The sequence below is a fragment of the Mastacembelus armatus genome, chromosome 21, assembly GCF_900324485.2.
Source record: "Mastacembelus armatus chromosome 21, fMasArm1.2, whole genome shotgun sequence".
NCBI classification, from domain to species: Eukaryota; Metazoa; Chordata; class Actinopteri; order Synbranchiformes; family Mastacembelidae; genus Mastacembelus; species Mastacembelus armatus.
In genome coordinates, this window is record NC_046653.1 from 20,914,671 (window position 1) to 20,927,598 (window position 12,928).

General features: G+C 40.8%; 1 protein-coding gene across 4 annotated transcripts in view; it reads right to left on the minus strand.

The window, feature by feature from the left end:
- The window catches only part of adcy5 (adenylate cyclase 5), a 54,272-nt gene that overhangs the window by 10,388 nt on the left and 30,956 nt on the right, over nucleotides 1-12,928 (minus strand). For all 4 annotated transcript variants that reach the window (XM_026294761.2, XM_026294760.2, XM_026294759.2 and 1 more), the window contains exons 4-9: nucleotides 10,030-10,141; nucleotides 6,882-7,009; nucleotides 6,192-6,350; nucleotides 5,920-6,061; nucleotides 4,386-4,523; nucleotides 909-931 (exon numbers count right to left, since the gene is read on the minus strand). In XM_026294761.2, the coding sequence (XP_026150546.1) occupies nucleotides 909-931; nucleotides 4,386-4,523; nucleotides 5,920-6,061; nucleotides 6,192-6,350; nucleotides 6,882-7,009; nucleotides 10,030-10,141 (702 nt within the window). The remainder of the gene's footprint in view (nucleotides 1-908; nucleotides 932-4,385; nucleotides 4,524-5,919; nucleotides 6,062-6,191; nucleotides 6,351-6,881; nucleotides 7,010-10,029; nucleotides 10,142-12,928) is intronic.

Below are 12,928 nucleotides of genomic sequence, written 5' to 3' on the forward strand. Positions count from 1 at the left end.
AGGATTTTCAAACAGAAAGACACAGCATGCACTTCCTCTCAACTCCAAAAGCCGTCAGGCTGAATAAGAAGCAGAAAGTATGCCGCAGACTGTCGGTGCGGATGGTCCCCCTCAGTGTGACGGCAGAACAAACTCACAGATACAGAAAATGGGGACAACTTCATAAATGACTGCATTTCTTTTAACACGCCTTTGGGTTTAACACCCCGTCCTCTGTCTTATATTCTAGATGAGATGGTCGTTACTTGAATATTAAATAAAGCAGGTGAGGTTCTGAGAAGGCTTAATTCACTCAGCTCCGCTGAAAATAACAGACATATGTTTTTGTTTTTGAAAACTAAAACTTAATAAACAGAACAGGCTTAAAAGCAAGTTAGGAGCTTGGTAACCAGGTGCAGAGTGTTAAAATGTTCCTGTCTGTGCTTTATTTATACTTGAAAGCACAGAGGCCAAATGGATCCAGTGTCTAATGTGTGTGTACTTCAGCCATAAGCAGCTACAACATGACATCTTCCATAACATCTCACAACTGCTTCTGTAATGGGTTTTTTTTTTTTTAGCCAGAGTGGAAACAGTGAGCAACCTCAGAAGATACACTCACTGCAAACGTGTCTTCGAATCCAGGGAGCTTATTCACACCGTGCAGACACTCCTACAATAAATCTGATTTAAGACTGCCCTCTAGCCTGAAACCTGATTCAGCCGCATTCATTAAACCGTGCCAATTACAGTTTCTTTCAGGGCTCGTGTTTGTTATTGATTGCAAAGCAGCCTGCTGAGTCTTTATTTTCATTTCTTTTTTTATTTACAAGATCTCTGCCTGGTGTGAAAGAAAATGAGACAAGACCCAACAAAGAGCTGAGAAGAGAAGGAATACGGGACAATGCTGAGATGTGGTCACTACTCACTTGTCCTTGGGGTCTTCAAAGCCCTGCAGGACAGAAAAAAAAAAAGAATAAAAAAAACAAATTAGGTTCCAACAGTCTGACAGCAGTTTTATATTTATTGTTTACCTCTTTTACACCAGGCTCAAAACTGGTTTGAAAAATCTATGTTCTCAATAGAGTAACCCTTAGGAGTCTACATCATGACAGTCCACTGGGCCCAGACCTCTACAGGTTACGGAAACTATAAAGCAGAAATCCCAAACATGTGGTGGTTACTGCTTTTCAAGTGTTGAGATTTTTTGTAAATAACATATTTGGGGGGTTTTTGTTATGCTTGGTTAAAACAAACAATATGAAAATCACTTCCAAGCATCAGATACCTCAATCAATTCTGCCATTATAGTTATAGAATAATAATTCTCCCCCTGGTGACATCAGCTTCAGGCCTCCCAGAACAAACTAGCCGACAGAAATAATCAGTACGAGCCAAAAGAATAACATAAAAACAGGAGGTGAAAACTTCCCTGTGGCTGAAAGAAAATGAGGAGAGGAAAGAAAAAAAAAAAATCAAGCAGGTGTTGGTTTGAAATGACAGATATTTGCATCAAACATTGGCAGCGCTCTATTCTTATATCATCCATTCTCAGCTCAGCAAAGCAAGAAACAAAGAGCGTGGTCAAAAAGTAATTAGAATAAGAAGTCGGAGTTCTGTGTCTCCAACTTCCTGAAATTATATACAGGAATGAAAAGTAAAGATTACTGGTTTTGGTACGTCTGTTGTTTTAATTTTACTTTTGTTTGAGAAAAACACAGTGTTGACATCTGTTCTACACTATGTGAGTGCATTTTATTATCTTCCTGCATTTTTGGCTTCTAAATTGACCCAATGACTGAAATGAAGCAATAATCAACAGCTGTCACTCAACTTCATTCAGAAATGATCTCTTTCTTCACATCACTACTGCAATTATTAATTCATTATAACAGACCAAAATAAAATACACATTTAACAGGCATGAAATGACTAGAACTGATAACTGTGCATCTGTGGCAGGTGAAGCTCTGGTCAAGATGCTGCAGCTGAACATCAGTATTTAGTTCACACTGTCAACAAAGAGACTCCAGTCAAAGCCTTCCTGCCACGTCAATAAGTTATTCTGCTCTTCTGGTTGAAGTAGGTTTCCTCTTCCTACTGTATTTGAATGAAATGTTAACTGATCTCTTTCCAGCAAGAAATGTAAATTTCACAGGCTCTGGTTTTGTTCCACCCTGATCTCTGGTGCTCGTTCTCAGTAGGTGCAGTGAGTAATGGAGCCGTGTCCAAATCCAGAGTTAATGTATCTCTCACTCCATCTTGTGGACAAACACATTACTGTCAGTGCTGAGAGCACCTGGATGGGCGAAGACAGTTTCTTAACATCTTGTCAGCATATGAAAGCAGCTGAATAAACAGTGGAAAATCAAAGTACATGTGTGAAATCCTGAGTGCCTCATAAGTCAGTTACAGTCCACTGCCCAGGACCGTCTGTGTCTGGACAAATGAGAATATCCATCCATATCACCGCCCTCCGTCTCTCACTGCCAGTTATAAAAACACTTCTCTCTCTGTGTCTTTGACTCCTCACTTTATCGTCAGAGCTTTGCAGGTGATTAATGAGCAGTGCAGAGATAGAGAGGGGGAGAGTGATGGCAGAGGGAGAGAATCGAGGCTCACGATGAAGGACAGCTCAACTGTGGTCAGTGAAGTTGATGCCAGAAGCGCTAATGTTTTTGAAAACTTTGAAAGGGCTCTGTGAGTCAGGGTGTGAAGAGCACATGTATGCTTCAGTGACATGTCTGATATTAGGCAAATGAAAAGAAAACCATAGCAGCTGCTGACTTGATGAGTGTATTCATCCAGGACCACAGGAGATAAGCCTGTTTTTATTATGCCCAGAGCTCTCAGCTCTGACTTTTCTGCTTTTTCTATCAAAAGGGTTGATTGTAGATCAGTCAATCATACTTTCTGTTAATGGTAACTATTTATCTGAAACAGGGCTACACAGCCCACTGTTGGTCCAAAACTGATGATCATAAAAAAATTATAATAACTGACAGATAAACAAACTAGGTGGAAATGAAGCAAGACTTGCATAATATGCCACTAACCTTCAGAATTAAATCAAGTAAAGCAAATAAAAACTGCTTGTAGGCAATATGTCTCTTAGCCATTGTACAGGGTCTCTTTGACCATAAAAGCACATTAAATTTAAAGACGCAGGTCAGTCCTTTACCCTCCTCACATATAGCATTTACTAATTAAATGGGACTAGCATGTTTGAATATGTAGGCTGCTGTGGGTTTAGCATTAGCTGTAGGTTTTCCATCAGCTTTATACAATATAGCTCTTTTTATCCAGAGAGACTGACAAGAAGTGTCTTCATCTCCTCTACAGCTGGATATTATGATAAACTGCATTTCACCCAAACAGAAATATTCTCACAAATGATCGGTCACAAATCTCCTCACTACATGTCAGACACCAGAAGGTTATTTATGGGAATTGTGATAAACAGCTTTAGACAACAGTGATAAAAAATATGTGTTACAAATTCAGAGAAATACAGATTTTTCGATTCTGAGTCTGCTGGATCCTACACTTCCCATAATGCAGCTGGATATCAATATTCCTCTCTGTTAAATGCCCACATCTCTGAAAGGACACAGCTCAGGTCTGTAACAAGCCCAGGATGGGACTGGTCTATGAGAGAACCAATCTTAGTGTGGTGGAGTTCCCCTTTATCTTGTGATTTTATTTAGTCAATGTGGAGCCTCACTAACAAATTCCAACTATTACATCGCAGACACAGATTCAATCATTTCTCTCTACCAGGTCACACCCAGGGGACTGTATGCTCCAAATTTTGATAAAGTCTGTGCTACACAGCAGTGGGAAGGTTAAACAGACTGTTCCTCCCTTATCTTCCTCCCGATAATAGATGCACTGACAGATGTGGGTGGACTGATGATATGGATATAAACAAAAAAACAACAAACTGAGTGTATGTTTCAGGTGTGGGTGGTCCCATTCACTGAGTGAGTCACTGTTTGCAGGACTTAGCAGGGAGAAATAAAAATCAAAATGAATATTTATATAGTCACGTGACTCCCATACTGCTGCATTTCAACCCTTTCCTTCAAATCAAATTCACATCCTGGAAGCAAGGGGCTGAAATTGTGTTGTGGTACCTGCATCCTCGCAGCCACCTACATGTGAGTGCTGCTGAGAGCCCCTGTGAGAGTGCACCATGAAGGACCATCGCTGCTGGTTATCTGGACTGCAGATCAAAGTATCGTGGGTATTAACAATGTGTTGGCTGCACTAGCAAATGAGGGCTGAGATGAGAGTCACCTGGCTGTGGCCCTTCAGTAACACAGGTGAGTACGAGAGCTGTGCTACAGAGCAGACAGTCGGGACCCTTTTAATATTACAATCACCACTTTTTTAATTTTCCTCACCATTCTCTTCATCTCTTTGGAGATGTGGTTTACTCCCACATGGTTGTAGAACGGGCGGTCAGTCCAGTGGCCACTGTTGTGGGTGACAGAATTGGTCCTCTGTTGGTTCATTTTGGCTATCATTGCCTTTTCCTCTTTCTGTTGAGAGACAGACAGAAAAACCTTTATCAGAATATTCAGTATTAGACGACAGACGCAAAAGAAAAACCTCATTAGGCACAAAATCCTTTTCTCTTCATAACAATCCAGACGACACGCTGCTAATAACTCATTTATCATCAGTAGTGGAAGGTACAGTACCTTCACCCCACTGCTGAAGTGAAGTACACTTTTGAGGTACTTGTACTGCACTACACTCAGGAGATTCAGAGTATAAGGTGGTTTTAGGACACATCACTGTGGTTTTTACAGCAGCATATGTTTTCGGTTAAAGGCTTTATAGGACACATCTAAGTCTTACACTTCTAAACCATATTACAATATTGCTGACTGTAAAAGTTTTAATGGGATGACAAGAACAATGCAAACAAGTGATGTACAGTTTTCACTCTCCAACTTTTAGAGGTTGGTGGTTGTACTGTAACACGTGCATGTAAAATCCATTTCTGCTTGTGCTGTTGGAAAAATGATTTCCAGATCTGCACTCACTTCTTACAGGTCTGATATTGAATCTACACAATGGCTGTTTTATGTTTTCAAAAATGAATACACAAAAGTACCCAAAATAATTAGACTGTACAAGCTTCCTTTGGTTTCTCACAACATGAGCAGCAAAATAAGAGAAAGATATCACTTCACATGACACACTATAAATAGTCACAGCTTGTGATACTGCTGGAGGACAGAGACAGCTGATAAAACCAGTACAGTCACAGTTCACACGGGCCAGAATCCCAGTTCATAAACAACACGATGTGCAATATGGACCGGCTGTGGAACAGGAACAGCACTTTCCTTGGGTTATTATGATGCGTCAAATATACTGCATTCTCAGCTTCAGAATAATTCAACACCCACACACAGGTGGTTTCAGTGGATTTTCATAAAGTTGTGTTGTGTTATGTGTTATGTTGTATAAAAATACACACATTTGGAAAAATAGAAGACAGATAGTTGTCACACTGCCAGCAGCTCATGGATGTTTTTCTGTCAAAACCTCTGAAACTGCAGTGAAAATGTTATTTTTAGAAGGTTGTATTCACCTATAATTTTGCACTGAGGTTTAGTTTTTTTTTCTCTAGCATTCATCTGTTGTGCATTTTCAAAACAGATGAAGATACAACTCAAGTCTCAGTTTCCACCAAGTCAAACGCACTGAACACTACCTGCACAGCACCGAACAGCAGACACACACATTTAGATAAATGTTGATATGAACTTTCTGCTCCTCATGGCTAAAAGTCAATGTATGCAATTTAGAAAGTCTAAATATATAATATTCAAAAACCTAAAATAATGTGCTCTAAATATGTTGTGTGATTTACATCTACACTTTGGCCTCCACAAATGAGAAAGTATACAACGAGGACTGTACCCTTTTCTGACTGCAGCCCACAATGAGGTAGGTTTCTATGTTGTTCTTCTTCAGGTAGGCGTTTCTTTCTCCCCCTGCACCCGGCTCCACATCGTAGTCCCCGTTCAGATAATTCAGAGTGGCCTTTGTGATGTGAATACGTCTGGAATGGTGGCAAACACAAACCACACACACATAAATGTTCATTACTCAGATAATGTAAATTCATATTTACAACAGTAAATATAAAATTTTAGCAGACTGGTTGACCGACTTTGACTGAAGAGACATACCCAGCTTTCCCCCCAGCCTCCATCTGATTGGCTAATGTGACGTCATTGGACCAGACATCAAACTGCCACTTCCTGAGTCCCAGCACCCCACAGTGCACTCTGCCACTGTGGATGCCCACACGCATGTTCACGTTCACGCCAGTCACCTCCCGTACCAGCCTGCAGCAAACATCAAATCAGCTCATCAAACCGCCTTTAATGTTGCCCTCTCACCTGGCTGCTGAGGTATCCCAGGCTGTTGTAATCAGCTTAGAAATCTGAGGCTATGTTGGGAACAAAAAAGCAGTGAGGAGCCTACAGACCCATCAGCAACACACTTCACATCCTTCATCATCACAATCAACCCTCAAACTATCACCTCAACCTCCAGGCAGAACAATTACATCAAATGTCAGATGTCAGTCTGATCATTTACAGGACACATAAAAAAGAATAGAAGTATAAGTAGCTTTTAGATGGGTAACAATAAATTAGTCCTGTAGAACAAGTGGAGTTATTTATTATCACTGCCAGACCATAATCCATCATTCCCATAAAATATAACTGCATCTGGAAATCATCCATTTATCCATTAAGTGGTTTTCCCACCAACTGTCCTACACATACTCCACAGACCAGGCCAGACCAGAGACGAGAGCGTCCATTAACAGTTTACCGCAGTTAACAAGTGATGCCTTCAGGGAAACTTACGAGATGGCCTCTATCATGTCTAACCCCATCTCCACACAGCAGTGGGCATGATCAGCCCTCGCCTCCGGCAGTCCGGACACGCAGTAGTAGCAGTCACCGAGGATCTTGATCCGGAGACAGTGGTTCTCCTGTCAAAAAATAAAGAAAATATAATTATACGTCAGCTGAACGGAGGGAGAATTTACTGAGGGTGTGTTTCCTAATAGCTTCTGCCCACGGATGCAGTAAACTGTATAGCGTGTTCCACTCAAATGTCATAAATGTATTATCATTTAATTTTCTTGTCTGTAAGCAGTGGGATAGGACCTGAGGGACCTGGTATTTTGGCGTGTGCTCTCTGAATTGAACGCACTAAACAAAGATGCTTTCTCAAAGCCACAACCACACACCCTAAAAAATTGCTTATGATGTTTCTTCTGCCAAATCTGTGCATCCTACAAGTGGTGAATCACCGAACATCCACTTCCACAATCAGACTGCACAGTGACCAACATCAAGACTTAACTTCCAAGAGCTAATGTTAAACCAGTGACACAGCAAAGGCAGATCCTGTGTTTCCTTCCCTGCAACAGCACCAAGGTTATTACTGACCTTAAGTTAGCACTTACCAAACTGTTATCTGGATATTGAAGAGCAGCATCAAATTATCACTGTTTTCCATGGAGAAGCGTGATTAATTCATTACCAACAAGCAGAGCAAAAACAAAACAAGAATATGAATATAACAATAATTTTAAACCTAAGCTGACATTTGAAAGCACCTATCAGACTCACATTCACGAGAACTTAAAACTAAACTCTTCTAAGCAGTTTAGTTTTTAATCAGGTTATGGATGAAATGACTGTATGTAATCTCAAAGCTGAGCAGAGTGAAAATTATCTCTTTTTACCATCTTTCTGCTCATTGTTGCTGCTTCAGCTCACTCTCTGCCTGCACATACGGCTCTGCCTGCTTCAAAAAGTGAGTGAGTCTTTGGCCTCAGGGACAAATCTGCACTTTCAAAGGAGGACAAAATGCTATATTTACAGGATTTCTACAGTAACTGCATTTTAGCCAAGATTTTACACATTAGTGCAAGTGAGTGTGAGACTGCGTGCGTGTGTGTGCGTGCGTGCGTGCGTGCGTGCGTGCGTGCGTGCGTGCGTGCGTGTGGATCTGTAGGGCTCAGGAAACACTGTGTCTCATGATAACCACCTGAGTATCTCTCTAGCACATGGCTCCAGGAACATACAAACAACAAAAGCGCCCACTGTGTAAGGAGCACAGTGTGTGTAGCTTGTGTTTGTGTTTATGTGTGTGTGTGTGCATATACAAATACAAGGTACATTTGGCATGGACATAAAAGTGTCAGTAGCAGTCCTCCTGGTTTATAGTGCCATTATGCCTCTTTCACTCATGAATATTGACTATCACATCATTTCACCTTTCATAAACAAATGACATACATTGTACATTAGCTAGATGATCAATAAATCATCATCATGAATGTGTTCTTTGTGAAGCTGTAGTTTAGATTTTAGAGATGTGGTCAAAAAACATCTAGCATCACATAAAATCAGTTTTCCACAAGCTCTTGTTTTCACCAGCTTCAGTACCAGATGTAGACGTTCTCGAACATCCACAAAATATGTTCAGTTTTCCTTTCTTCTCATCTCCGTCTCACTTTTGTATCCTCTTCCCTTTCTTATGTTTGCAGGTTGTGACCACTTCATCTAAAAAAATGATAAATGCTTCTCAGATATTTCTAATTCATACAGTTCAAGTCTGAAGAAAGTCAAATTATCCAGTAACTGGAATAAAACCTGAAAAAACAAACCACATTTTTAAGAATAGTAAGAATATTTTGTTTCTGCCTAAATGATATAACTACACCTTAGCAGGATCACAACCCCCAAGTTGTTACCGGCAGGTGCCTGATATAAACCACTCATTTGGATCTGTGGTAGCTTTGAAGAAACATGCCAAGCACAGGTCAGCTGCAGTAAAGTCTCAGCCTGAGATCTGTTGCACCTTGTCCACACTGGCTGCATCGAGTCTGTTGCTTTGCTCTGAAATTTACATGCATTTTTAATGAAACACTGTATTGCTGTGCTGTGGTGGTGGCTGCATTGCATGTTTTCTCTAGGATTTTCTGACTGTTCAGACAAGAAGTATTATGCACTATATGGCCAGTGTTTTCATAATAAATCTGACTGTCAGACAGTTTCAGAATGTAGAAATATTGAAAGCATCAAGGTCTCTTCATGCAGCTACTGCCTCTTCTTGTCTGCTCGCACTTTAACTTGAAAACTTCCTCATATAAATGATCTTTGAGGGGCCTGTGCTCCTGGTCCTCTGGTTGTTCACGGTGTCAAGGCCCTTGGGTATTTGTGTTATGTATATATTCAAGATGTCATCAGGTTTTATTTGAGCATCAGTCTCATTAAGACAAGAGATGAGCCCGAGTCCAGCACCACTGGGAAATGTTTCCGTCATTACGCTCTTTAAGTGCACAGTACCAGCACCAGTGGTCCAAACTGGTGCAGTGATGAAACAGCAGTACTACAGTTCTGCACAGTGAGTGCATGAACTGCACAGGGCCATGCATTAACAAAGATGCATTAGCACAGATGTCACATGCTGTTAGTGGCTGTCGGTTGCAGCAAAAGCAGATGAATTGTGATCCATTGGTTCCATCACAGGCTTTCTCAAACCATAACCATGTACAGGATGTTCAGTGAGCCTCTTTCAGCATTAATGAGGTAAGTAGCTCTGTCACTGTAAAGTACTGAGCTTTTCACTTCACTCACTCACCAGAAGGATACAATGTGGTAATGTGATCAGGCTTGTCTGATCTCAAACTAATGTCAGACAAAAGAATAACTGCAGACACTGTCATAACACCCAGTGGTTCCTGGCACGGTTTGATTAGTGTTATTCTTTGGTAATTCAATAACATCTCTGCATGTGTGCTGGAAATTGGTCAATTATTTGTATGTACTGTTTTACTTTCTTCCCATTGACATTAATCATTTTCTAGCTTGTCTTCTTAACAGGACTCTTTGGAACAAACAAAAAAGAAATACAAATCATTCTTCTCAAAAATAATGTTACAACTGAGTGAGCATTGTGTGCATTATATATAAATGCATCATTTTTCTTTCTTACCGCTGCCAGCTTGTCAAAGCGAGCGAAAAGTTCATTGAGAGTCATCACCAACTCCTGTGCCGTGCACTGGGATGCCAGACTGGTGAAACCCTCAATGTCTGCAAACAAGATGCTGCAAAAACACAAAAGACACAAGAGACAAAATTCAACATCCCTGTTTAGAAAAATCACTTCTTTTCTCAGGTGGGAATGCTTAATCTGTTCTTCAGTTTTCGTGTCTGCTAACTGTGCTGGTTGACTAGTGAGGCTGCAGACAGGTTTCCTCGCTTTCCAGCAATGAGTTTACACAGGAAGGTGTAACCCGTGGGAAGTTAAACTTATGCCGGAAGTATGTTTCTTTGAAAACACATGTAAATGTCTCAGCAAACTACTCTGCATCTGTATGTGTGATCTCTGGAGAGTAATTCTGAGCAGCACACTGGTCCACAGGAAGAGCATTTTAAGCCCGGACCTGTCGACCAGCTGTAGCCTTTCTCTAAGGAGTCTGCACGTCCTGCTCATGCTTGCTTGGGTTTTCTCTCAGCGTTCAAGTTTCCTTTCACTACCCAAAGACTGTTTCCGTTAAGCGGTAATTCTGAATTGGCCATGATTGTGAATGTGAGCTTGAACAGTTGTGTGTCTTTATGTATCAGCCTAGTACTCTGCCTCTCACCACATTTACCACTGAAGCCACTGATGGTGGCAAAAGGTGTGAGACATTAAAGCGACTCCATGCAGCCAGTGTAAAGGTGATATAATACTAATCATACTAAAGGTGTGTGAGTGTGTGACAGAGAAAGAAAGTGGGTCCTAACACAACTAAATAACCTTCCCTTCATGGAAAAGGATAAGCTGGTGCAGCAAACACTGGCACGACAGCAGGACAGGCGATCATGGATGAATCATTTCTCTCAAAAGGAAACACGGACAAAGGGGCCAGGCTGGCAGGGAGAGAAAGCAATCAGCTCAGTATTAGTTATGGCAGACACACAGGTTGGCTTCATGTAGACTCTCAGATAAAACCCATGAGCAAGTTATTTTGTGAAGCACTGCAACTCCCTACCACACACAGTCACATCGCTGTCCTGACATTTCTTTCTTCAATGAGCATATTTATTCTCTGATCCCTGCTTTGCTCCTGGGTCGAAACATGTGATGATGAACTTCATTACTAAAACTCAGAAGACAAGACATCTTTTGTTTTTTAAATGCGTATTGCTACTTAGCACTTTCTCTCTCGGAGCAGCTCTGACAACGGATTACACCTGGGCTCGATTCTCAAAACCACATTTGCTGGAAAATCAAGAGTGTCAGCAAATATTTTAAATACTGCTTACACCGAGCATAAAGGAGACATAATGAGATATGATCAACTTTATTCTTCCACAAAAGGGATAATCAGCATGTGGCAGTGTTAATGATTTGGTCTATGGCCATTGCACCAGTAAAGGGAGGGCTTATATATTTTAGTTTTTAAGACAATATTGTGCTTTCAACTTTTTTGTCAGCCCAAACACCAATGAGCATTAAGTGAACGTTAATATTAAGTTGGTTATTATTGGTAGGCTGGAAAACCGTGTTAGTTCAGCCAAAACAGGCCATCAGCTGATCTGTCAGCTGACTCTTTCAAATCACACACAATCTGTGAAGGCAGTTACGATAATGTTCTTACATATGCTGCTTAGTGCAGCCAGCTAAATGAATAAATGTTTCAATTACTGTGCCAGATGACTAAAAACTACTGTTTACATGCTGACTTAAAAAAAAAAAAAAAAAAAAAAAAAAGCTGCCCCACACTGTATGTAGCTACATAAGGACCCTTAATCAGACAGTGTTATTGTTGGATTTTATGAAGCCAGCCATTGCAACAGATTCCCAACTGCAGAAGTAGTTTTTTCTGAGTCAGACCCCCAGGAAGAAGAAGAGAAAGCTATGAATAAACAAAGTTTCCAGACCAAACAAGCTCACATGAATGTCACGGGGTGGGTGCCTGCGACACACAGCCAAGATCACGGAGTGTTTGTGCAGTATGTGTGGGCAGGAGGTGTGGGTGTTTAGGCTCATGTATATATGTGCGTGCAAAAGTCGTATTCTGGGTATGTGGCAGTAATTCTGTGTTAGTGCTGAAGCAGGGTTGTCACAGGGTTCACACACTGCTCACATGTCAGGAGCACTAACATGTCCTGGTGCACTTTGGCTTCGAGTTTCCTAAATTTACTCAATTTGGATCTGTGGCTGAAAAGGATTAAGAGTCCCCACTCTGGGGTACACATTTCTGAGAATAATTGATTGTTTTCTGTGAACTGTTGCATGAGAGGTTGAGTGAAACAGGACACTTGACCAGTGTGTTAGAGCTCAACAACAGGTCTCTCACTGATGCTTGATGAGGAAGGCAAGCTAGGAACGTAAAGATGGAGAGGGGGAGAAGAAGAAGAAGAAGGGTGACGTTCACTCTGAACCTTTCTACTGCCAAATCTCACACACACGCATTCGGCCGACTTGTTAATAACAATGACACCTGGCTACTCCACATTGTTGATACTTAGATACACAGCAAAATATTTTTACCGTAATTGAGTTTTGTATAGTTAAATACACCTCATATGGGATTCTCCCTAAATCATCAATGTCATATGATAATTAGACAAAATAACTGTCATTTTATGACAAACAACTGTATTTCTTGTATTGAGACCATGTTTTAGGAGCTGTCCTTAAACGCTTGCTGTTTTTCCTTGTTTCAGCAAGTGAACCAGGGGAGAATATGGCAAAATAAAGAAAGACATCTCTAAAAACATTTATTTATATTTATTAGAAAACTTCTCACTAAAGCTGCAGATTTCAGGATTCCATAAAGGATTAATTGACCTGATATTCTTGCAGTGCAAAAACTAGATTATCCTCTGTCACAGATTTCCAG